General features: G+C 42.8%; 1 protein-coding gene across 1 annotated transcript in view; it reads right to left on the bottom strand.

Annotated features, from left to right (window-relative positions):
• The window catches only part of Msh6 (DNA mismatch repair protein Msh6), a 746,240-nt gene that overhangs the window by 19,687 nt on the left and 702,102 nt on the right, over nucleotides 1-24,451 (bottom strand). Inside the window, exon 22 of the mRNA XM_080274091.1 lies at nucleotides 4,947-5,098. Within this exon, the coding sequence (XP_080130217.1) occupies nucleotides 4,947-5,098 (152 nt within the window). The remainder of the gene's footprint in view (nucleotides 1-4,946; nucleotides 5,099-24,451) is intronic.

The following is a 24,451-nucleotide window of genomic DNA, read 5'->3' as shown; positions in this document are numbered from 1 at the left end:
AGCCTAGTGACCATACACACACATACACACGTACTCACACACAGGTTTCTAGAACTTTCCAACCACAGTGTAACACACGTGACACGACCCCTGCTGCACCAGAATTAAGGAAGCAGAGCTCAGAAGGAGACAGGCCATAGAACTGGCAGGTAGTAGGGAGACGGGCTTAGCAACGTGGGAGAGAGAGAGAGAGAGCAAGACAGGGAGGTAGCTAGCGGGACTCTATACTTCACTCGTGTGTGAGAGACTTTCTTAATATTTCCAAGACAAATAAAAACAGTCCCATACTATTCTTTACCTCTCCTGTCACTGCATGACAAAAGGGAACCAAGATTATCTACTTACAAAACTACTGAAGTATAACAACCGCTCGTCCACAAGTTCAATATGTGTATAACTGATCTACAAAATATCACTACAACAAACTACAAAGTTATTATGAGACAAATACACATATACTGTTGTAGTAAGTACCAATGTACCCCACCTGTACTTACCATAAGAGTATGTATGTATATAATTAGTCGGTAAAAACTGTTGTAAAACGGAAAATTTCGGTTTAACAAGTGGGGTACCTGGTACCTATCAATCTATCTATCTATTGCCAGACGCCTCACTCCCATTCGGGGTGGCCACAAACAAATCGCCTCCACGTCGCCCTGTCCCCCACCATTTCACTGCCCCGCTCCCAACTCACCCCCCCCCCTCTCTCATATACCTCTCCACCCCATCCCTCCATCTCATCCTCGGCCTCCCCCTCCCTCTTCCCCCCTCCACCTCACTCACATACACTCTCTTCGTCAGTCTTTCATCCTCCATCTTCTCCACATGGCCAAACCACCTCAGTGTATTCCTCCTAATGCTTCCTACCACATCCACATCCACACAACGCTCCTTTATATCCTCATTCGTCAGCCTCTCTCTCCATATGATTTCACAGGCTTCTCTTAAATAACTCATTTCCACTGCACTCACTCTTGACTTGTGTCCTTCCAGCAACGTCCAAGCTTCACTTCCGTACGTTAGAGTTGGTATCACAATACTGTCATGTAGTAACTTTTTCACTTCCATGCTCACTTCCCTGCTTCTTATCACTGCTTTCAAGGAACCAGCAACCTTTCTTCCCTGCTGTACCCTTTCAAGCATTTCACCCTCCTAACCTCCATCCTTACTCATCACACTACCCAAGTACTTAAACGTACTCACATTTTCCAATTCCTCACCATCCAACCTCGCTGTACATTCACTGACTTCACCTCTCTCAAAGACCATCACTTTACTCTTCCCTACATTCAACTTTAGATTCCGTTTCTTATACACTCTCCCAAACTCATCCACCAAGCCTTGCAGCTCTCCTTCGACTTCACTCAACAACACAGAAGCATCTGCAAACAACAGTACAAGGAGTTTCCAAACACTACTCTCTCTCACCAGGGCCACTCCAACATCCACTACCCTACCTTGTATCTCTTTTATTACCCCATCCATGTACAGATTGAACAACCATGAAGACATGACACATCCCTGTTTCAACCCAACCTTCAAAGAGAAAAATTCACTCAGTTCACTATCCACACGCACTGCAGCCTTAGCACCATCATACATACTCTTCACAGCATTCAACAACTTCCCATCTACTCCATATATTTTTAGTACTTTCCACAATCCTTGTTTATCCACCCTGTCATATGCTTTCTCCAAATCCATGAAAGCTGCATACAACTTCTTTCCCTTCTCTAGAAACTTTTCCACTAAAGATCTAAGAATGAATATTTGAAATCCCATAGGTTCTGTGCTTTCGTTATTACACAATTATGTGTGATAACAAAGAGATCACTGCCCAGCATTTCTTTCCATATCATCAGTTCACCAGTAAATGTTCAAGATTCATTTCTTTGGGCTATAGCAGAGTACAGTGCTCGTCAGAAGTATTCAGCGTTGTCTGCCGGGCGCGCAATACTTATGGCCCAAAAAGAATCACCCATTTTTGGGGGTAAGAATTGAGCCACAAGTTTGAGCTCCGAGCATGACGTCACGGTAGCCTGAGGCCTTCTGACGCGCTGGTTGGTTCCCACCTCAGTCGCCCACGGGCTGCCTGAGAGAGAGGAACTCCGCTGAGTGTCCCTCTCAAATTGCGCCATTTTTTACCGAGTGTCCCGCAGTGTTTTGGCCTTCAAAACTTTGTTATGGCACCTACCCGTGAACTATCGAGTGAAATCATATCCCAGATCATTGCTCTAAAGGAGGCAGGCCACCAGACAAAGGAAATTAGTGAATTGGTTGGTGTGGCACGATCGACAGTGCGTCGTTGGTGTGCGCGGTTTCGGGAGGAAAACAGTGGTGAAGTTCCCACAAAGAAACCGAGGTCTGGTAGGCCTAGGAAAACTTCCCCAAGGTCTGTTAATGTTTTAAAACGTGCAGTGGAGTTTAATCCTTGTGTGAGTGCAAGGAAAATTAAGGAGAGCAACCCGGAAGTGTTTGGTGAGGTGTCAGTGAGAATAGTGTCTCGTAGGGTGCACGAGCTTGGTTACACAAGTCACAGGCCTGTGAAAAAGCCTCTTCTCTCTAGCAGCCAGAGAATTCGTAGGCTTGCCTTTGCTAATAAATATCTAAATTGGGGTGAGGAGCAATGGTTGTCAGTGTTGTGGTCTGATGAGGCAACGTTTAGTGTTACCTGTAACAGAGGAGCACGCAAAGGTAGTGACCCACTTGACCCACGGTATGTAGAAAGCACAGTTAAACATCCTGATTCACTCATGGTATGGGGTTGTTTTTCAGGGAAGGGTTTGGGGAAGCTTGTTGTACTTCCCAAGAACTTCAGAGTGAATCAGGATGTTTACCTGGAGCTTCTGTGTGATCATTTACCAGACTCCTTCGAGCTAACAGGTGCACGAGTGTTTCAGCAGGACGGTGCACCTGCTCACAAGGCCAAATCGGTCACCAATTGGCTTCGTGACTGCGAGGTATCATTCATGACAGACTGGCCAGGAAATAGCCCAGACCTCAACCCGATTGAAAACCTCTGGTACCTCGTAAAGAAGAGTCTCCAAGGGAAGGACGTGAGCTCTCTGCCTAAGCTGGAAGCCGCCATTCGTGACTCCTGGGACAAAATACCCCTCCAGCACCTCAGGAGCCTCGCCCTTTCACTTCCAAGACGTCTCAGGTCCGTGAAGAAACGTAAAGGCTACCCTACGAAGCACTAAAGGTAAATAAAATGCATTACTTATATGTTTTTTCAATGTTGAAAGGTTTGTTTCTCAGAAGGGACGCAGGGCGCCCCATACTTCTGACGAGCACTGTAGTATGTTTCTATAAGTAAAATAATGAATAATATTAAACAGAATAGACTACCTTGTGCACTTTACTGCAAGACACTGCAAGCATGTATGTTATATCCGTGTGTTTAAGAGGAGGAGATGTTTCAACTGGAATCTGTTCGTGTGGCCCCAGGTATGGGTGGTAAATGCTGTATATACTGCAGTGATATAGCCAATGTATAACAGTATATCTCAGATGTCCAGGAAAAATTAGTAACCAGCATGGTAAGTTCCCCAAGCTTCCCACTTAACTGGGACAGTACTGAAATCTGCATCAATTTTTCTTCCTAGATACTGTATTGTTAACTGAAGATGAAGGGGAACTGCAAGGCTTGGTGAATGAGTTTGTGACAGTGTGTAAGAAATGGAATCTAAGGTGAATGCAGGGAAGAGTAAAGTTAAGGTCTTCGAGAGAAATGAAGCCACTGAAATTGTACAATGAGGCAGGATAAGAAGGATATGGAAAATGTGAGTGCATTTAAGTACTTGGGTAGTGTGATGAGTAAAGATGGAAGTTTAGATGGTGAAGTGCTTGAAAGGGTACAATAGGGAAGAAAGGTTGCTGGTTCTTTGAAAGCAGTGATAAGGAACAGGGAGATGAGCATGGAAGTAAAAAAGTCACTGCATGACAGTATTGTGATACCAACCCTAACGAATGGAAGTGAAGCTTGGACCTTGTTGGAAGGACACAAGTCAAGACTGAAAGCAGAGAAAATAAGTTATCTGAGAAGAGCACGTGGAGTTACATAGACAGACACACTGACAAATAAGGAAGTGAAGGAGTGTTGTGATGTGGACAAAGATGTGACAGAAAGCTTTAAGAGAAATATGTTGAGGTGATTTGGCCATGTGGAGAGGATGGAGAAAAAGAGACTGACAAGGAGGGTGTATGTGAGTGAGGTGGATGGGGAGAGATGGAGGGGAAGGCCAAGGATGAGATGGAGGGATGGAGTGGAGAGGTATATGAGAGAGGGGGGTATGAGTTGGGAGCAGGGCAGTGAAATGGCGTTGGACAGGGTGACGTGGAGGCGATTTGTTTGTGGCCACCCCGTATGGGATTAAGGTGTCTGGCAATAGATAGATAGACAGACTTCTGAGCCAAATCAACCTGAACGTCTGAGATGATGGGTGGCCACCTGCCTCTGCTGTGTGTAAAACTGATGAAGTTGTGTAGTTGATATCTTCAAAATGTATCTTCAAAACTATGAATTTTCACAATTTTTTATATTTATCACAATGATAATTAGTTTCTGAAGAAAACTATATAACTGGAGGCTAATGAGGAGAGTGTATGCAATGGGAGAGGAAGGGGGAGGGCAAGGATGAGATCGAGGGCTGGAGAAGAGAGGTATATGAGAGAGCTGGGTGTGAGCTAGGAGCAGGGCAGTGAAATGGTGTTGAACAGGGTGACATGGAGGCAATTTGTTTGTGGCCACTCCTTATGGGATTGAGGTGTTTGGCAATGGATTGATAGATAGATCATCATTTACCTCCACCTCATTTTTTTTTTTTTTTTAACTAGTCTCTTCACATGATTCTTGCTCTCAATATAGAGTACACTCTTCTTCTTTCACTTGAACACTTTTCTTACAAACAAGAAATGGTACAATGGTGGTTATAAATACTAACCATGTGTCCGAGGGAGACGTTATGGTGAGAAGAGAAGTCATCAACCAAAGAATGATAGTGTGTGGAGAAAAGTGTTCTGCAGCCTCGTTTTATAAGGGCCTCTACAACCCCTGAAGCAATGGCCATCCCATCATAGCTGGCTGTCCCTCGGCCTGTGGCAAAAAATCTCATTTAGGCATGACATATTTCAATACAGCATGCTCCTTTTCATGACCTCCTCCACAGAAGGTAGCTATAACATCCGTCTCTTGTTCCCTCAGTCATTCCTCTTCCACTGCCAGCTCTCTCACCTATAACTTTTGGAGCTCTCTTCTCCTATATAACTGGAGGTCTTTCTTTCTGAACATCATCAATTACAGTACCTCCTTCCGTAGTCTCCGTCCAACATGTTCATACCATCTTGTCTCTCACTTCATCCACTTCACAACAACAAATAGCATATCCTCTGCCAAAGGAAGGATACCCACAATCTGAAATATATTTACTGCGAGGGCACAACATTTTGGTCTAGCTTTGACTCTCTTCAAAAGAGGGTCTTCATGATAACAAATTGCAGCACCATGATGCAAACACTCTGCTCTTTCCTCTTTACCAAAATTGTTGTTTACCCAACATTCTGCCATATTATGACATCAAAACATACATAGGATTATATATATATATATAAAAAAAAAAAAAAAAAAAACCAAAAAACACCTTACCTATACATCACTGTATGTATAGCGCCCCTCCTAATTTTGGCACTGTTTTCAAGTCAATCTGCTATATTTCAACATCAAAACAAACATATGAATATCCAAAGTATTGCTAAACACCAAGAAAACCATAAAAAAAAAAAAAAAAAAAAATGAAAACCAAAAAACACCCTACCTATACACCACTGTATGTGGTAAGTGGGGGCGCTCACCATCCACTCACTCGATGTAGTGCTGCTCTCGGGTGTCTGCCCTTTCCTCTCCTCCATCCTTCTTTCCTTCCATCCTCTTTTGTCTTTCTTTCCATCATTCTTTCCTCATACTTCTGCCTATGGGTGACTACACTCCCTCTTCTGTCTTTCTTTCCTTCATTCTTTCCTCTTCTTCTGCCTGTGGGTGACTCTGCACTGAGTGACAAGCTAAATGGTTTCCTGTACACCAGGAAACCATTTACTATGCCGGGTGTAACCATATAACCAAATTTTGGTGCCTGGTGGTTTAGTGAGTAATTACGGCGCTCAAATCGGATTGAGCCGATGAAGGTTTATATCCAAGGAATGGTTAGGGTATATTGCTCATGTAATGCCACTCAGGGATAAGTGAGGCTGGTCACTCTCATCTTAAATGTCAGGACCAACTTGCCTAGCCCCAGGCTCCTATGCTCCTCATGGGGCGATGCAGGATTGGATGATGACGATGATGATGTACAGTAGAGTACCCCTCCTAATTTTGGCACTGTTTTCAGGTCAATCTACCATATTTAGACCAAAAAACACATAGGAATATCCAAATTAATGCTAAACACCAAGAAAGCCATTTAAAAAAAAAAAAAAAAAAAAAATGAAAAATGAAAACCAAAAAACACCCAACCTATATACAGTCGTATGTACAGTACCCCTCCTAATTTTGGCACTGTTTTCAGGTCAATCTGCCATATTTAGACATCAAAACACATAGACGATTATCTATATTAATGCTAAACATCAAAAAAGCTTGCACAAACAACAAAAAACACAAAAAAACTGACAACGGTTTGAAAATCTCGTCTGCAAAGAGTGATTGCTCCCAGGGGTCAAAAAAAAAAAAAAAAATCCACAGCCAAATATGCCACCGGAAACTGGTTATATTGGTATAAATGGTATACCATCTTCTTCGCTGGTGTTTATAATATAAGAGAAGCTAATAAAAACACATAAAACTGACAAGTAAAAGTACAGAAATATAGCAAGAAGAAAGTGTTCAGGAGTAAAATTTACCTTCATATAATATCCCACCATCCTAGTGCAAAACTTTACCAGCACCTTCCAAAAGTTAAGCATACGCAAGATGCAGAATTTCATGAGCTTTCTCATGGATTTGCGGAATTTCGATACGACCGATAGTAGTCGAATAAATCGCAAAAAAAAAATTGAAAACTTACGAGTCAGTGTTATCGCCACGGAGAAGGGTTGGGAATGAGGGAGTGAGGGGGAACCAGGAGGGTATGAAGGAGGAACAGGACGGGAGAAGCGAGGCTCTGGGCAGCATTCTTGCCCTTCTGTCAACAGGCAGAAGAGGGCTTTTATCGTACATTTACTCATGGCTTGCAGTCTGTTAGATGCTGAGAGGCCATGCAGAAACACAACTCACCGTGACCAGGGGATTTTCAACCTTCAGTAAAGAGACAGAGAGCCACTGTCGCCAAAAATGTGCTCCTGGCTTGTGGTCTGTGTTCGACTGAGGTGGCGGTTGGTAAAGACTTAGCCACCATGGCCGCTTAATATTGGACATTCGGTGGGGAATGCATACGAAAGTTTTGACACCGCTTGCAGGTTACAGTCACATTACTCGGGTGCTGGAGGTTCGTTAGGAGTGATAGGATGACCATGAGACTCTGACCATTCATTGGAGTATATTGTAGCACCATTCGAGCAGGGCAGTACTCCCGAGGTGGATGGAAAGCTGATGATAGGAAGTGCTGGAGCTCCTGTTTCATGAGCCCTCAGGACTAGTTCCTGACCATCCCCCTTTGCTGAACTATTTCAGTGTCTCGGTTACACAGACAGTATGCCAGCATGCTCTCCAACACAGATTTCTCTAACTATCTACACCAAACTACTAGCACAGTACACACTACTATCTATCTATCTATAGCCCGACGCCCTAATCCCGCAAAGGGTGGCCGCAGACAAAACGCCTCCAAGTCACTCTGTCACCCACCATTTGACTCCCTCCCCCAACTCACCCCCTCCCTCACATACCTCTCAACTCCATCCCTCCACCTCATCCTCGGTCTACCCCTCCCTCTCCCTCCCTCCACCTCACCTACATACACCCTCTTAGTCAGTCTTTCATTCTCCATCCTCTCCACATGTCCAAACCACCTCAGTGTATTTCTCCTAATCTTTTCAACCACATCCACATCTCCCTCCTTCACTTCTTCACACAACCTGTCCCTATGTCCTCCACATGCTCCTCTCAAGTAACTATTTCCACTGCTCTCACTCTGACTTGTTCCCCTCTTGCAAGGTCCACGCCTTCCATCGTCTGGGGATCACAATACCATCATGCAGTCAACTTCCATACTCACCTCCCTATTTCTCATCACTGCTCGTGTGCCAACAGCCTTCCTTCCCTGCTGTACCCTTTCACGTACTTCATCCCCTCAAAGTTCCATCCTTACTCATCACACTACCCAAGTACTTGAATGCACTCACATTCTCCATATCCTCACCATCCAACCTCACTGCACACACTCTGTGACTTCATTCCTCTCAAACACCATAACTCATTTACATTAACTTTCAGCTCCTCCTACACACTGTCCCAAATTCATTCACCAAACCTTGCAACTCCCATTCATCTTTCAACAATACTGTATCATCAGCAAACAGCAACACCGGAAGCTTCCCTGCTGTACCCTCATTACTTGGGGCACCCCCACATCCACTGCCCTTACCTTGTACCTCCTTACGACCCCATCCATATATATATTAAACAGCCATGGAGACATTACACACCCCTGTTTCAGTCCCACATTGAGATCCTCACTCAGCTCACCATCCACTGCACCGTAGCCCTAGTTCGTACATACTCTTCACAGCACTCAACACCCTCCACTCCATATATTCTTAATACCTTCCACATACCTTTCCTATCTATTCTGTCATAAGCTTTCTCCAAGTCCTTGCAACTCCCATTCCTTCCTTCAAAAAAAAAAAAAAAAAAAAAAAAAAAAATTCATGGCCACCCCCACATCCACTGCCCTACCTTGTACCTCCTTTACGACCCCATCCATATATATATTAAACAGCCATGGAGACATTACACCTGTTTCAGTCCCACATTGAGATCAAAGAACTCACTCAGCTCACCATCCACTCGCACCGTAGCCCTAGCTCCTCGTACATACTCTTCACAGCACTCAACAATTTCCCCTCCACTCCATATATTCTTAATACCTTCCACATACCTTTCCTATCTATTCTGTCATAAGCTTTTCTCCAAGTCCATGAAGGCAGCGTACACTTTCCTTCCCTTCTCTAGATACTTTTCCACTAAACATCTTAGAACAAATATCTGATCTACACACCCTTTTCCCTTCCTAAATCCCCCTTGTTCTTCTCCAACTAGCTCCTCTGTCATATGCCTAACCCTATCAATGAGTATTCTACCATATATATTTTACCAGTCACACTAAGAAGGCAAATACCCTCTATGGTTACCACATACTTCTCTCTCCCTTTTCCTTTGTACAGAGGAACAATTATACCTGATTTCCAGTCCTCTGGAACCCTTCCCTCTTCCCAAGCCAATCTACACAACTTCCATATCCACTCCACAACAATCTCACCCCCATACCTAAGCATTTCACCACACACTCCATCAATTCCTGGGGCCTTTCCCAGCTTAATCTTCTTCATCGCTTCCACTACTTCTGACCTACTGATCTCTTCCTCCCTCCTCTCATCTCTTCTTCTCCCAGCCATTCCCCAACCACTTATACTCACACTGCTCTCACTCTCTACATTCAACAAATCCTCAAAGTGCTCCTTCCATCTCCTCAATTTCTCTCTCTTCTCCACCAACAATCTATTATTCCTATCTTTCACTCCCCTACTATTTCCCCTTTCACACTGCCTTACTTTCTTTACCTCCTTCCAAAACAATTTCTTACTCTCCCTCCATTTCACACTCAGATTCCTCCCAAACTCTTCATCCACTTTCTTCTTACTCTCCTTCACCAGTCTCTTAACCTCCCTTCTCCTGCTCACATATACCTCTCTCTCTCTCTCATCTTCTCCCCTACCTCTACTCGCCAACCATTCACCATATGCCTTCTTCTTTTGTTCCACAGCTCGTTTCACCTCATCATTCCACCATGCTGTTCCTTGCACACCCTTGCATCTCCTCCTCACTCCACAAACCGCCTCACACGCTGCACTTATCTCTTCCGTGAATATCTTACATACGTCTTCCACCCCTTCCATCTGCTCTAGCTCATACCTTCCCAGTCTTTCTTCCACTATGCTCTTATACTCTGTCCTCTTCTCACTATCTTGCAATTTCTCCACTCTTCTCACAGGAGCTGCTTCCTCCTGTCTTCGCCTTCGCCTCCTCAACCACTTTCTTTGCAGCTCTACCTTGGCCATCACTAAGTGATGGTCCGAGACTCCATTCCCCACCCTCTCCACACCCTTGCATCCAACACTTGTCTTCTCATTCGCTCATCCACACACACGTAGTCTATCATTGCCTTTCGTTCAACAAGTTCACCATCCATCCTCCTCATTACTCTCCATGTATACCGGTGGATCATCTTATGACGAAAGTAGGTGTTGGCTATTGCCAACCCCTTACCAGCACAGATGTCCACCAAAGCACTACCATTCCCATCTACTTCCGCTGGCACACCCCACTGACCAACCACTCCATCCACTCGTACATTCCCGACTTTGCCATTCATGTCTCCAATCAACAGCACTCTCTCGCTCCTCTCAAACTTGTCCATACATGCTTCTACTCTCGCCCAAAACTCATCTTTCACTCTTGCCACTTGATCCTCTGTTGGAGGATACACACATACAATTGCCCATGCTTGTATACCTACTTTCATCCTCACCCATACAATCCTTGCACCCACTGTTCCATACTCTCTTATATTCTCCTTCCACTTCTTGTTGATCATCAGACATACTCCCTCTCTTGCCCTCTCATTCTCACTGACTCCCGCACATATACCTACACCGTATTCCCATTCTCTCATCCTTTCACCTTTCCATTTAGTTTCAGTCAATCCACATATATCCACTTTTGCATCCTCAAGCACCTGGACAATCTCTCTCTCTTTCACTTCATCATTCACTCCTCTCACATTCCACGTTCCTACTCTCAGAATGTCCTTTGTCCGTTCCTTAGTCGTCAACGTATGGTCCGTCCGGGTCCGAGGCGCTTTATTTGCTTTTTTAGTTAGTTCTTTTTACGGGGTGGGGCACTAACCCACCACCAACCCTTTTAGTCGCCTCATACGACAAGCAGGGATACTGGGGGAGTATTCTTGAAACCCCCCTACCCCCAGCCTCAGAGTCCCGGTGGGGGGAGGGGGGGGGGACCATAAATGCCCCCACCTTCCGCCCCTCTCCCGGTGACGACTCGAGGTGCCTGAAACCACTGTCTGACTCTCTTCTTCATTTCTGCAACATTCACAGCCTTTCCTCTGACTTTCACTCTGTTCAGCACCACCTCTCCTCCTCTAAACCTCACCTTCTTTTTCTAACTGAGACTCAGCTGTCTGAGGCAACTGACAGCAAACCCTTTTCTGTATCCTCCTACTTTCTCTATACTCATTTCAAAGCCAAAGCTGGCTTTTGTGTATATATATGCAATGACTTATCTTGCTTTCGTGTTCCTGAACTCGATTCTTCTGAATTCTCTACACTCTGGCTTCGGCTTTCCTGTCATTCTCTGACTAAATATATCTGTGCTCTTTACTTATCCCCTAATTCTACTGACTATCAAAAATTCTTCGACTATCTTACTTCTACAATGGAACACATTCTATCCATTTCTCCTTTCTCTGAAATCTCCATTCTAAGAGATTTCAATATTCACCACCACCTTTGGCTCTCTCCTTTCACTGATCCACCTGGTGAACAAGCCTACATCTTTTCTACCCTTATGACCTACAGCAGCTTGTACAGCACCCTACCCGTATCCCTGACCGTCTTGGAGAGAGCTCCAACATACCTGACCTCTTCCTTACAACTAATCCTTCTGCTTACACTGTTAATCTTTTCTCTCCGTTGAGCTCCTCCGATCACAACCACATCACCTTAACCTGTCCTATCACTCCGGTACGGCCTGTGGACCCTCCAAAGAAACGTCGGCTGTGGCACTTTGGAGCTGCGGATTGGGAGGCCCTCAGGCAGTACTTCTTTGATTTTCCCTGGAATGATTATTGCTTCCATGGCTGGGAGCCATCTGAGCGTGCCTTGCTCAGATGGCTCCCAGCCATTCCTTCAGTACCCAATTAGAGATTCCATCTGGTCCTGGGGCTTTCCTTACATCTTGAGTTTCTAGTAGTTTATACATTTCCTGTACTTCCACTTTTATATCTTTTATCACTACATTTCTAGTCACTACCTCCACTTCCAAACTCATTTTCATTAGTGAAAACTGACTGGAAACGTTTGTTCATTATTTCTGCTTGCATTGCTGCATCCTTATAGACCTCTCCTTCTACTTTCAGTTTGGTGATTCCTTCCTTTTGTTTCAGTTTGCCATTAACAAATCTATAAAACAGTTTGGGTTCAGCCTTACATTTGTCTGTTATACCTTTTTCAAAATTCCTTTCTTCTCCTCTGTGTATTCTTGTGTATTCATTTCTAGTTCTTTTATATTCTTCTTTTGTTCTGTTGTTACCTCTCTTTCTCCAATTGTTCCACGCCGTGTCTCTCTCTTTTTTTGCTATCATACACATTTTATTAAACCACTCTTTTTTCCTGTTTTCTATCCCCTTTACTCTTGGCACAAATTTTTCCACTCCCAAATAATACAGGTCTAGAAAAATATCCCACTTCCTCTGTATCTCTCTTGTTTCTCTGAATATTCTCCAATCTGCATTTTCAAAAAATTTTCTCAATCCTGTAAAGTTTGCTTTCCCAAAGTTGTACCTTCCCTGCACATAAAGCTCGTCTCTTGGCTCCACATTCCCTGTTATCATCTGGAACTCAATGACCACATGATCACTTTTTCCAATATCTATCTATCTATCTATTGCCAGACGCCACAATCCCGTTTGGGGTGGCCACAAACAAATCGCCTCCAAGTCGCCCTGTCCCCCGCCATTTCACTGCCCTGCTCCCAACTCACACACCCCTCTCTCATATACCTCTCCACCCCATCCCTCCATCTCATCTTCGGCCTCCCCCTCCCTCTTCCCCCCTCCACCTCACTCACATACACTCTCTTCGTCAGTCTTTCACCCTCCATCCTTTCCACATGGCCAAACCACCTCAGTGTGTTCCTCATAACGCTTCCTATCACATCCACATCAACACCACAATGCTTCTTTATATCCTCATTCATCAGCTTGTCTCTCCATGTGACTCCACAGGCTCCCCTTAAATAACTCATTTCCACTGCTCTCACTCTTGACTTGTGTCCTTCCAACAACGTCCAAGCTTCACTTCCATACGTTAGAGTTGGTATCACAATACTGTCATGTAGTAACTTTTTCACTTCCATGCTCACTTCCCTGTTTCTTATCACTGCTTTCAATTAACCAGCAACCTTTCTTCCCTGCTGTACCCTTTCAAGCACTTCACCCTCCAAACCTCCATCCTTACTCATCACACTACCCAAGTACTTAAACGTACTCACATTTTCCAATTCCTCACCATCCAACCTCGCTGTCATTCACTGACTTCACCTCTCTCAAAGACCTTCACTGTACTCTTCCCTACATTCACCTTTAGATTCCGTTTCTTACACACTCCCCCAAACTCATCCACCAAGACTTGCAGCTCCCCTTCGTCTTCACTCAACAACACAATATCATCTGCAAACAACAGTACAGGGAGTTTCCAAACACTATCCTCTCTCACCAGGGCCACTCCAACATCCACTGTCCTACCTTGTACCTCTTTTATTACCCCATCCATGTACAGATTGAACAACCATGGAGACATGACACATCCCTGTTTCAACTCAACTTTCAAAGAGAAAAACTCACTTAGTTCACCATCCACATGCACTGCAGCCTTCGCACCATTGTACATACTCTTCACAGCATTCAACAACTTCCCATCTACTCCATATATTCTTAACACTTTCCACAATCCTTGTCTATCTGCCCTGTCATATGCTTTCTCCAAATCCATGAAAGCCGCATACAACTTCTTTCCCTTCTCTAGAAACTTTTCCACTAAAGATCTAAGAATGAATATCTGATCTACACAACCTCTTCCCTTCCTAAAGCCTCCATGTTTTTCTCCAACTAATGTCTCTGTTCTTTCCCTAACTCTGTCAATAAGCATCCTATCATACACTTTTCCTATTATACTAAGAAGACAAATGCCCATATGATTACCACAAACTTCTTTTTCCCCTTTTCCTTTGTACAAGGGAATAATTATACCTGACTTCCACTCCTCCGGGACTCTACCTTCCTCCCAGGCCAATCTGCACATCTTCCACATCCATTCTACTACTATCTCTCCCCCATGCTTCAGCATTTCACCACACACTTCATCAATTCCTGGGGCTTTCCCCAATTTAACTTTCTTCACTGCTTCCACAACTTCTATCCTACTGATTTCTTCCTGTCTTCTCACCTCCCTCCTTCTCCCAGCCATTCCCTAGCCACTTATACTTACATTACTTCCATCCTCCATGTTCAACAATTCCTTAAAGTGTTCTCTCCATCTGCTCACTTTTTCTCCCTTCTCCACAAGTAATCTACCATTTTTATCTTTCACTCCCCTGCTAACTTCACTTCCACCCTGTTTTACTCTTTTCACTTCTTTCCAGAACATTTTCTTACAGTCCCTCCACTTTAGTCACAAATTCCTTCCAAATTCCTCATCCACTCTCTTCTCACTCTCTCTTACTAATCTTATCACCTCTCTCTTTCTTTCTACATTCTCTCTTCCACCTCTCAACTTCTTCCACGCCTCTATTTCTCATCCATTCATTGTATGCTTTCTTCTTTTGTGCCACAGCCTGTCTCACCTCTTCAGTCCACCACGCTGTTCTTTGCACCCCCCTCCGTCTTCTCTTCCTTCCACACACCACATCACATGCTGCACATATTTCTTCTGTAAATATCCTACACACACCTTCCACGTCTCCCATCTGCTCCAACTCATATTTGTCCAATCGTTCCTCCACTTCTCTCTTATACTCTTGTAACCTTTCCACTCTCCTTGCAACTACTCCTTCCTCTCATCTCTCCCTTCTATTCCTCCATCTTAATTGAATCCTAATTCTGGCCACCACCAAGTAGTGGTCGGAAAGTCCACTCCCCCAACCTCTATAAGCTCTTGCATCCATTACACATCTTCGCATCCTTTCATCCACAAACACATAATCAATCATTGCCTTCCTTTCATTCAGTTCACCACCCACCCTTCTCATCACTCACCAAGTATACCTGTGGATCATTTTATGCCTGAAGAGGGTATTGGGTATCAACAACCCTCTCCCAGCAAAAATGTCCACTAACCACTCCCATTCTCATCTATCTCAGCAGGCAAACCCCACTCACCAACTATTCCATCCACCTTCACATTCCCAACTTTACCATTCATATCACCGATCAAAAACACTCTCTCATTCCTTCCAAACATTTCCATGCACACTTCTACATTTGTCCAGAACTCTTCTCTCACTCTTCTAGCATGATCTTGCGTTTGCGCATACACACACACAATCGCCCACATTTGTATTCCAACTTTCAACTTTACCACACAATCCTTGACGCAACTGATCCATACTGTCTTGTGCTCTTCTTCCATCTTTTACTCACAACTATACATACTCCTTCCTTTGCCCTCTCATTCTCCTCCTCATTTTGTTTCAGTTATTCCACATACATCCACTTTCGCACCCTCAAGCACCTGGATAATCTCTCTCTCTTTTACCTCATCATTCGCTCCCCTTACATTCCACGTTCCAATAGGACACAGATATTTCAAGGATTCTATTACATCGAGTTCTTTGGTAAACAGTAAGTCTAATCTTGCTGGTGTGTCCTCACCTCGGAACTGTGTCTCTTCTTTGAACCATTGCATCATCACATTGTTCATTGCTATATTTAATAATATAGTGCCCCACGAATCCTCGCCGCCTCCTGAGTCCCATTCCTCCCAGTTCACCTCTTTACAATTGAAGTCACCCATTAAAATTATATTGTTGCTTTTCTCAATCAGTTTCTGTAAATAACATGCCATGTCTGACAGCATTTCCTGGTATTCATCATCACTTCATGCTCTTGTCTTAGGGGGAACATACACTACTGCCATATCTCGCTTGTTATTCTCTCCAGTTTCTAATTTCATATTTATCACTTCGGCCCTGCCTTCTCTCATTTCCACGGTATCTACATTTATGTTGTTCTTCACTGCTATCATCACTCCTCCTCCCATTTTTTCTTTTCTGTCTCTTCTCCACAGTTTGTATTTACCATCTCCCATATGAACATCAATATCTTCTCTTAACTTGGTCTCTACAAAGCACATAACGTCAGGTTCATGTCTCCTCAAAAGATCGTTGATTTCTAACCTTGCCGATATTAAACCATCAACATTAGTATATGGCACCTTCCAATGATTTTTTATGTTTTCTATACCCTCTTTTCTCCTTCTCTCCCCTGGTACCACTTCCTTAACTTCTGATCCATGACTCTCCAATAAAACACTGTCTTATCTTCCTCCGTTCTTTGTTCGTTTTTTACCCTTGCTTCCTTTACTAAGTCCTTAATTTTAGCTCTTTCTTCCTCATTTGCATCTCTCCTTATCCAAACATTTTTAAACCCTTCCTGGTCCGATAGTTTCCATGTTCTGCTGATAATTTCGTTAACTGTTGCTTGGGACATACACTTTACCTTCAATGGCCTTGTCCTTCCTTCCTCGTACTTTCCCAACCTAAACATCTCTTCAATCTCTTCTTGAGCTTCGTTGTTTTCCTCCATGACTACTGATATTATTTCTTTAACCTTGCTCAGTTTTTCTCTTTCTCTGTGTGATCTTATTGTCATACCTTTTTCTTTAACTCCTGAAATTATTATACATATTTTCTTATCTGCTACATCTCTAACTAAAGATTCTCTACTTCTCAACACCCTAACCACTTCCCTCTCCACTTTTTCCTTGCTTTGTTGGTCTATGATCTCTCTCAAATTTACATTTCCCTCTTCCTGAATTTTCTCCCACCCCTTATGTTGCTCCTTGATTTCTTTAATGTGCTCTTCCTGTATTCTTGATTTGGATTCATACTCATCTAGTTTGCTTTTCATCCTGTCCCTTTCCTCTTCCAACCTCTTATTCTCCCTCTTAAGCTGTTTTATTTCATTCAAGGCTGATTCATTGTTCACTTTTTATTCAGTAACTTCCCTTTCTTGTTTGTCACTACGTGATCAGATTTTTTCCAGTGTACTCCGTAAACTTTTGATCTCGTTTTCCTGCTCTATGGTCTGTTCCTGTAACTCTTTAATTACTGCCCATACCTTTTGTATCTCTTGGTCATTCCTCTTTGCTGTTTTCTCTACACCTGCTATTCTTGTCTGGTTCAACTTAATACTTCCTTTTCCTACATCCTCTTCACAGAAGCCCTCAAATTCTTTCTCACTCATCGTAAACAATGCACCGTCTGTTTCCTCCATGATTCAGCCATATGGAAACTTTCTGTTTTCACTTTATCTTGTCCCTTTATGATTGAAACTGCGTTTTTTTTATTACTGTCCAACGAGACCACCACTCACGCACTCATTAACACAATCACAATTAGGCTCAGCTTCCTTTTGTCGGTGATTCTGTGATTATTTCCCCACGATCCTGGAAGAGGTCCGTCTCTGTCGACGACCCGTGTGTGTGTGTGTGTGTGTGTGTGTGTGTGTGTTCTTACCTAATTGTATCTTCACAGGAATGTGTCAAGCTTGTACTGTCTGATGTATTAAACCAATTTTATCCTACATATCCTTAAATTTATGAATAGTTTTGGCACACACTATTTCATTTGGTAGAGCATTCCACTGATCAATTGCCCTATTTGGGAAACTGAATTTCCTAACATCTTTATCGCCTCTCTTTTTATGTAGTTTTTTGCAGTATCCTTTTGCTGATGCTTTCCCATAGGTTATATATTCATTTATGTGTATCTTCTCTTTCCCTGGGATGCATTTATATAGCGTAATCATATCTCCTCTTTTCCTTCTCTCCTGTAATATTGGTAGAGTCATTTTTTCTTGTCTTTCTTCGTAATTCAGATCCCTTAGGCTTCGTATCCATCTTGTAGCTGCCCTTTGTGCTATTTCTAACTTATCAATGTGGATTTTGAGATGAGGATTCCAGACTACTGATGCATACTCCAGGGTTGGTCTGATGAATGATGTTATTTTTCTCAGCATGTCTTCATTTACGTATGTGAATGCCATCCCCATACTGGCAGGCAGTGTATACATGTTACACACCTTCTCACTGATGTGGTCAGCTGGAGATAATCTGTCTTTCTCCCTTTCTGATCTGTGTAAGGTTGATCTTTCTAACTTATAATCCCAATTTGGTCTTTTTCACTTTTACCAGACTTAATTACATGACACTTGTCTACATTAAATTCTATTTGCCATTTATTACTTCATTCATGAAGTTTAATTCTTCTTATAGCTCTCTGCAAGAACCTGTGTTAGTAATTTTCCTTTGTATTTTTGCATCATCCACAAACATATTTAGATAGGTTCCATTTACAGTGTTACTGTCTATGTCATACACAGTAAAACCTCGATATAATGGACTTCAATAGACCGGAATTCGCTTTTATCAGACTTGAAGAGCTACCGGACTAAATTCCTATACATTGGAAAAAGTCTGATAAAGCCAGAAGCAGTCCGGATTGCCTGACCATTTCAGCTGTGTTCACCACGATAAGGTAAATAAAAGACATGTTTATCAGTGTACACTACAGTTTAATTATATATATTATACCATTTGATTAATGTAGTGAAGTTATAACACAGTACACTACCGCAATGGTAGTCAAAACAGTTTAAAAACTGTTCATGTGATCTGGACTAATGTCTGATATATCAGAAAAAGCCCAGATTAGCAGGGGGAAGTCCGGATGTCACTTTTATCAGAATTTCGCATTTTTCGGAATGGTTTGGGCCCCAATTAGTCCGTTATAGTGAGGTCTTACTGTGTATATATATATATATATATATATATATATACTAAAAGCATATTAATATATTAGTGCCAGCACTGAGACCTGTGGAACTTCGCTAGTCACTTCCCTCCATGATGAGTAACTTCCCCAAAGTACTGTTCTCATTATCCTTTTTCTGGGAAAATGTGTGTGTGTGTGTGTATGTGTGTGTGTGTGTATTTACCTAATTGTGATATACAGGAAATGAGCTAAGCTCGTGGGGTCCAGTCTCTGTTTCTCAATACTGTAAGTCAAATTTACCTTTAAATCGTTAAAATTTTCAGACTGGATGATCTCTTTGTCCAGGCTGTTCCACAGGTCTACACATCTATAAGTAAAACTATATTTCTTGATATCCTTCAAGCAGCTTGGTTTCTTCAGTTTCATTCCATGTCCTCTTGTTACTCTCTTATCCCATAAAAACAGATCTTTGTAAATTTTATCTACTCTCATCATGGTCCTAAACACTCCTCTCTTTCTCCTTTCTTCTAAGGAAGGCAAATCCAGCTTTTCCAACCTCTCTCTATATGACAGATCTGCCAGACTGGGGACCATCTTGATTGCTGTTCTTTGTATTCTCTCAATCTAGTTTATATCTTTCTTTTTGTGTGGGGACCACACTACTGCTGCATATTCTAACCTGGGGCGAATCATGGTCACTATCAATTTTTTCATCATCTCCTCATCCATATAATGAAAAGCTGCTCTTATATTAGTCAGGAGTTTATACGTCTCTCTAACTGCCTTGTTAATGTGTTTTTCAGGTAACAAATTGTCCCGGATCAGCACTCCCAAATCTTCCTCTTCTCTCGCTTTTGTGATTGGTTCATTACCCATCAAATAATTCAATGATGGCCTCTTGATACTTTTACCCATTTCAAATATTTTACATTTCTTTGCACTGAATTTCATTTCCCACATCCAGCTCCAAATCATGTATCCAATCCAGATCCTCCTGCAGCATTATACAATACTCCTCAACCTCTACCTTCCTAAAGATCTGTGCATCCTCAGCAAACAGACTTGCATAACTGTTCACTCCACCTACCAAATCATTTACATAAATCAGGAACATTACTGGCGCCAACACCGAGCCCTATGGGACTCCACTTGTTATTTCCGTCCATCCATACAACCTATCCTTTATTACTGTCCTCATTTGTCTGTCTCTCAAAAATTCATCCATTTCCATCAGTCCTTCTATATGCTCTAGTTTCTACATCAGTCTCTTATGGGGTACCTTGTCAAATGCCATCTCCAAATCTAAATACACACAATCCACCCAACCATCTCTCTCCTGTAGCAAGTCAATCACTCTTGAGTAAAAGCTCAACAAGTGGGGAACACATGACCTTCTACTTCTGAATCCAAACTGACTTCCAGCCAAAATATTCATCTCTTCCAGATACTTTATCCATCTATCTTTCAGGATTCTCTTGCACAAATTTGCGACCATCCTGGTTAGGGACACTGGTCAATAATTCAGGGGTTCTTCCCTGTTTCCTCCCTTATAAATTGGTACAACATTTGCCCTCTTCCATTCTTGAGGCACTTTCCCCTCCTCCAGAGAACACAATTAAACTGTGAATCTTATCTGCCAGTTATTCTCTGCATTCCTTCAGTACCCAATTAGAGATTCCATCTGGTCCTGGGGCTTTCCTTACATCTTGAGTTTGCAGTAATTTATACACTTCCTGTACTTCCACTTTTATATCTTTTATCATTACATTTCTAGTCACTCCCTCCCCTTCCACAAACTCCTTTTCATTAATGAAAATCGATAAAAACATTAGTTCATTACTTCAGCTTGCACTGCTGCATCTTTATAGACCTCTCCGTCTACTTTCAGTCTAGTGATTCCATCCTTTTGTTTCTGTTTGCCATTAACAAATCTATAAAACAGTTTGGGTTCATCTTTACATTTTTCTATTACCCTTTTTTCAAAATTCATTTCTTCCTCTCTGTATTCTTGCGTATTCATTTTTAGTTCTTTTATATTCTTCCTTTGTTCTGTTGTTACCTCTCTTTCTCTGGTTGTTCCATGCTGTGTCTCTCTCTTTTTTTGCTATCATACACCTATTAACCCGCGCCGTCCAGGCGACTTGAATTAACGCGGCAACATTGCAAGGTCCCTAATTTGCACAATTTTCAATTTTCGCAGGTGATTTCACGAGTGATTTTTGGCATGTATACACGGGACACCTTCCTCTATTCCTCTACAAGATGCCAAGCAGGAACAATGCCTTACACGCATAATCTCCCCCCCCCCCCGCACGCCATTGTCTCGGCAATTCACCTGTTACCAGTGACCTGGCCAATAAAGACATTCAGGGCCAGAGTGATTCCCCAATCGATGACAATGTGGAGGACAATGTTTACATAGCATTTCAGGAAGAAACAGTCAGAAATGATGATCAGGTAATGTGGGAAAAAAAAGGTCATGAATGGTGATGAGTTAGTGAGTGAAACAATGCTTATAATGCCTATACAGTAATACTGTTTGAAAACCAATATACTCTTGTACTACATATAAATTCGTACCAAGTAAATAAATAAACACTGTTTATGAGTGGATAAAATAGTTACTCTCCCATAGAACTCGTTTTCTTTGGTGCCAGCCTGTTAGAAAACCCAGTCAGGTAAGGATGTACTTGTACCTAAATCGCGAATTTTAAACCTCAGGTGAGCGATTTCTCTATGAATTTTCGATGTTTCTCACCAAAAGCGGATGTTTGGGCCAAAAAAAAAGGATCCAAAAACGTCGGGATGCGGGGGGTTAAACCACTCCTTTTTCCTGTTTTCTTTCCCCCTTGCTCTTGGCACAAATTTTTCCACTCCAAAATTACAGAGGTCTAGAAAGAAATCCCACTTCCTCTGTATCTCTCGTTTCTCTGAATGTTCTCTAATCAACATTTTCGAAAAATTTTATCTATCTATCTATCTCTTGCCAGACGCCTCAATCCCGTTTGGGGTGGCCACAAACAAATCGCCTCCCCCTCGCCCTGTCCCCTGCCATTTCACTGCCCTGCTCCCAAATCACACCTCTCTCTCTCATATACCTCTCCACTCAATCCCTCCATCTCATACTTGGCCTCCCCCTCCCTCTCCCCCCTTCCACCTCACTCACATACACTCTCCTCGTCAGTCTCTCACCCTCCATCCTCTCCACATGGCCAAACCACGTCAGTGTGTTCCTCATAACGCTTCCTATCACATCCACATCCACACCAAAATGCTCCTTTATATCCTAATTTCAAAGCCTGTCTCTCCATGTGACTCCACAGGCTCCTCTTAAATAGCTCATTTTCACTGCTCTCACTCTTGACTTGTGTCCTTCCAACAACGTCCAAGCTTCACTTCCATACGTTAGCGTTGGTATCACAATACTGTCATGCAGTAACTTTTTCACTTCCATGCTAACTTCCCTGTTTCTTATCACTGCTTTCAAGGAACCAGCAACCTTTCTTCCTTGTTGTACCCTTTCAAGCACTTCACCCTCCAAACTTCCATCCTTACTCATCACACTACCCAAGTACTTAAACGTACTCACATTCTCCATTTCCTCACCATCCAACCTCACTGTACATTCATTGACTTCACCTCTCTCAAAGACCATCACTTTACTCTTCCCTACATTCACCTTTAGATTCCGTTTCTTACACACTCTCCTAAACTCATCCACCAAGCCTTGCAGCTCTCCATTGTCTTCAGTCAACAACACAGTATCATCTGCAAACAACAGTACAGGGAGATTCCACACACTACCCTCTCTCACCAGGGCCACTCCAGCATCCACTGTCCTACCTTGTACCTCTTTTATTACCCCATCCATGTGCACACTGAACAACCATGGAGACTGACACAACCCTGTTTAAACCCAACCTTCAAAGAGAAAAATTCACTTAGTTCACAATACACACTCACTGCATCCTTAGCACCATCATACATACTCTTCACAACATTCAACAACATCCCACCTACTCCATATATTCTTAATACTTTCCACAATCCTTGTCTATCCACCCTGTCACATGCTTTCTCCAAATCCATGAAGGCTGCATACAACTCTTTCCCTTCTCTAGAAATTTTTCCACTAAAGATCTAAGAATGAATATCTCATCTACACAACCTCTTCCCTTCCTAAAGCCTCCCTGTTCTTCTCCAACTAATTCCTCTGTTCTTTCTCTAACTCTGTCAATAAGTATCCTACTATACGCTTTTCCTATTACACTAAGAGGACAAATACCCCTATGATTCAGAAACACTTCTTTTTCCCCTTTCCTTATGTATAAGGGAATAATTATACCTGACTTCCAATCCTCCGGGATTCTACCTTCCTCCAAGGCCAATCTGCACATCTTCCACATCCATTCTACTACTATCTCTCCCCCATGCTTCAGCAATTCACCACACACTCCATCAATTCCTGGGGCTTTCCCCAATTTGATTTTCTTCATTGCTTCCACACCTTCTGTCCTACTGATTTCTTCCTGTCTTCTCACCTCCCTCCTTCTCCCAGCCATTCTCGTGCTAATTATACTCGCATTGAAACCATTCTCTATGATAACAATTCCTTAAAGTGTTCTCTCCATCTGCTCACTTTTTCTCCCTTCTCCACTAGTAATCTACCATTTTTATCTTTCACTCCCCTGCTAACTTCAATGCCACCCTGTCTTACTCTCTTCACCTCTTTCCAGAACATTTTCTTACAGTCCCTCCACTTTACACTCAAATTCCTTCCAAATTCCTCATCCACTCTCTTCTTACTCTCTCTTGCTAATCTTTTCACTTCTCTCTTCCGCTCTACATGTAACTCTCTCTTACACCTCTCAACTTCTTTCATGCCCCTATTTCTCATCCATTCATTGTATGCTTTCTTCTTTTGTGCCACAGCCTGTCTCACCTCTTCATTCCACCACGCTGTTCCTTGCACCCCTCTCCATCTTCTCTTCACCCAACACACTACCTCACATGCTGCAAATATTTCTTCTGTGAATATCCTGCACAAACCTTCCACATCCTTCATCTGCTCCAATTCATATTTACCCAATCGTTTCTCCACTTCTCTCTTATATTCTGCCTTTTTCTCATCCTCTTGTAGCCTTTCCACTCTCCTTGCAACTACTCCTTCTTCTCGTTCTTCCCTTCTTCTACTTCTCCATCTTACTTGGATCTTGATTCTGGCCACCATCAAGTAGTGGTCAGAAAGTCCACTCCCCCAACCTCTATAAGCTCTTGCATCCATTACACATCTTCGCATCCTTTCATCCACACACACATAATCAATCATTGCCTTCCATTCATTCAGTTCACCACACACCCTTCTCATCACTCGCCATGTATACCTGTGGATCATTTTGTGCCTGAAGAGGGTATTGGCTATCACCAACCCCCTCCTGGCACAAATGTCCA

This window comes from Coenobita brevimanus, chromosome 57 (assembly GCF_032717465.1).
Source record: "Coenobita brevimanus isolate Jiangsu-jjx chromosome 57, ASM3271746v2, whole genome shotgun sequence".
NCBI lineage: Eukaryota > Metazoa > Arthropoda > Malacostraca > Decapoda > Coenobitidae > Coenobita > Coenobita brevimanus.
The sequence above is the reverse complement of the archived record's forward strand: the minus strand, read 5'-3'. Positions and strand labels throughout refer to the sequence as shown.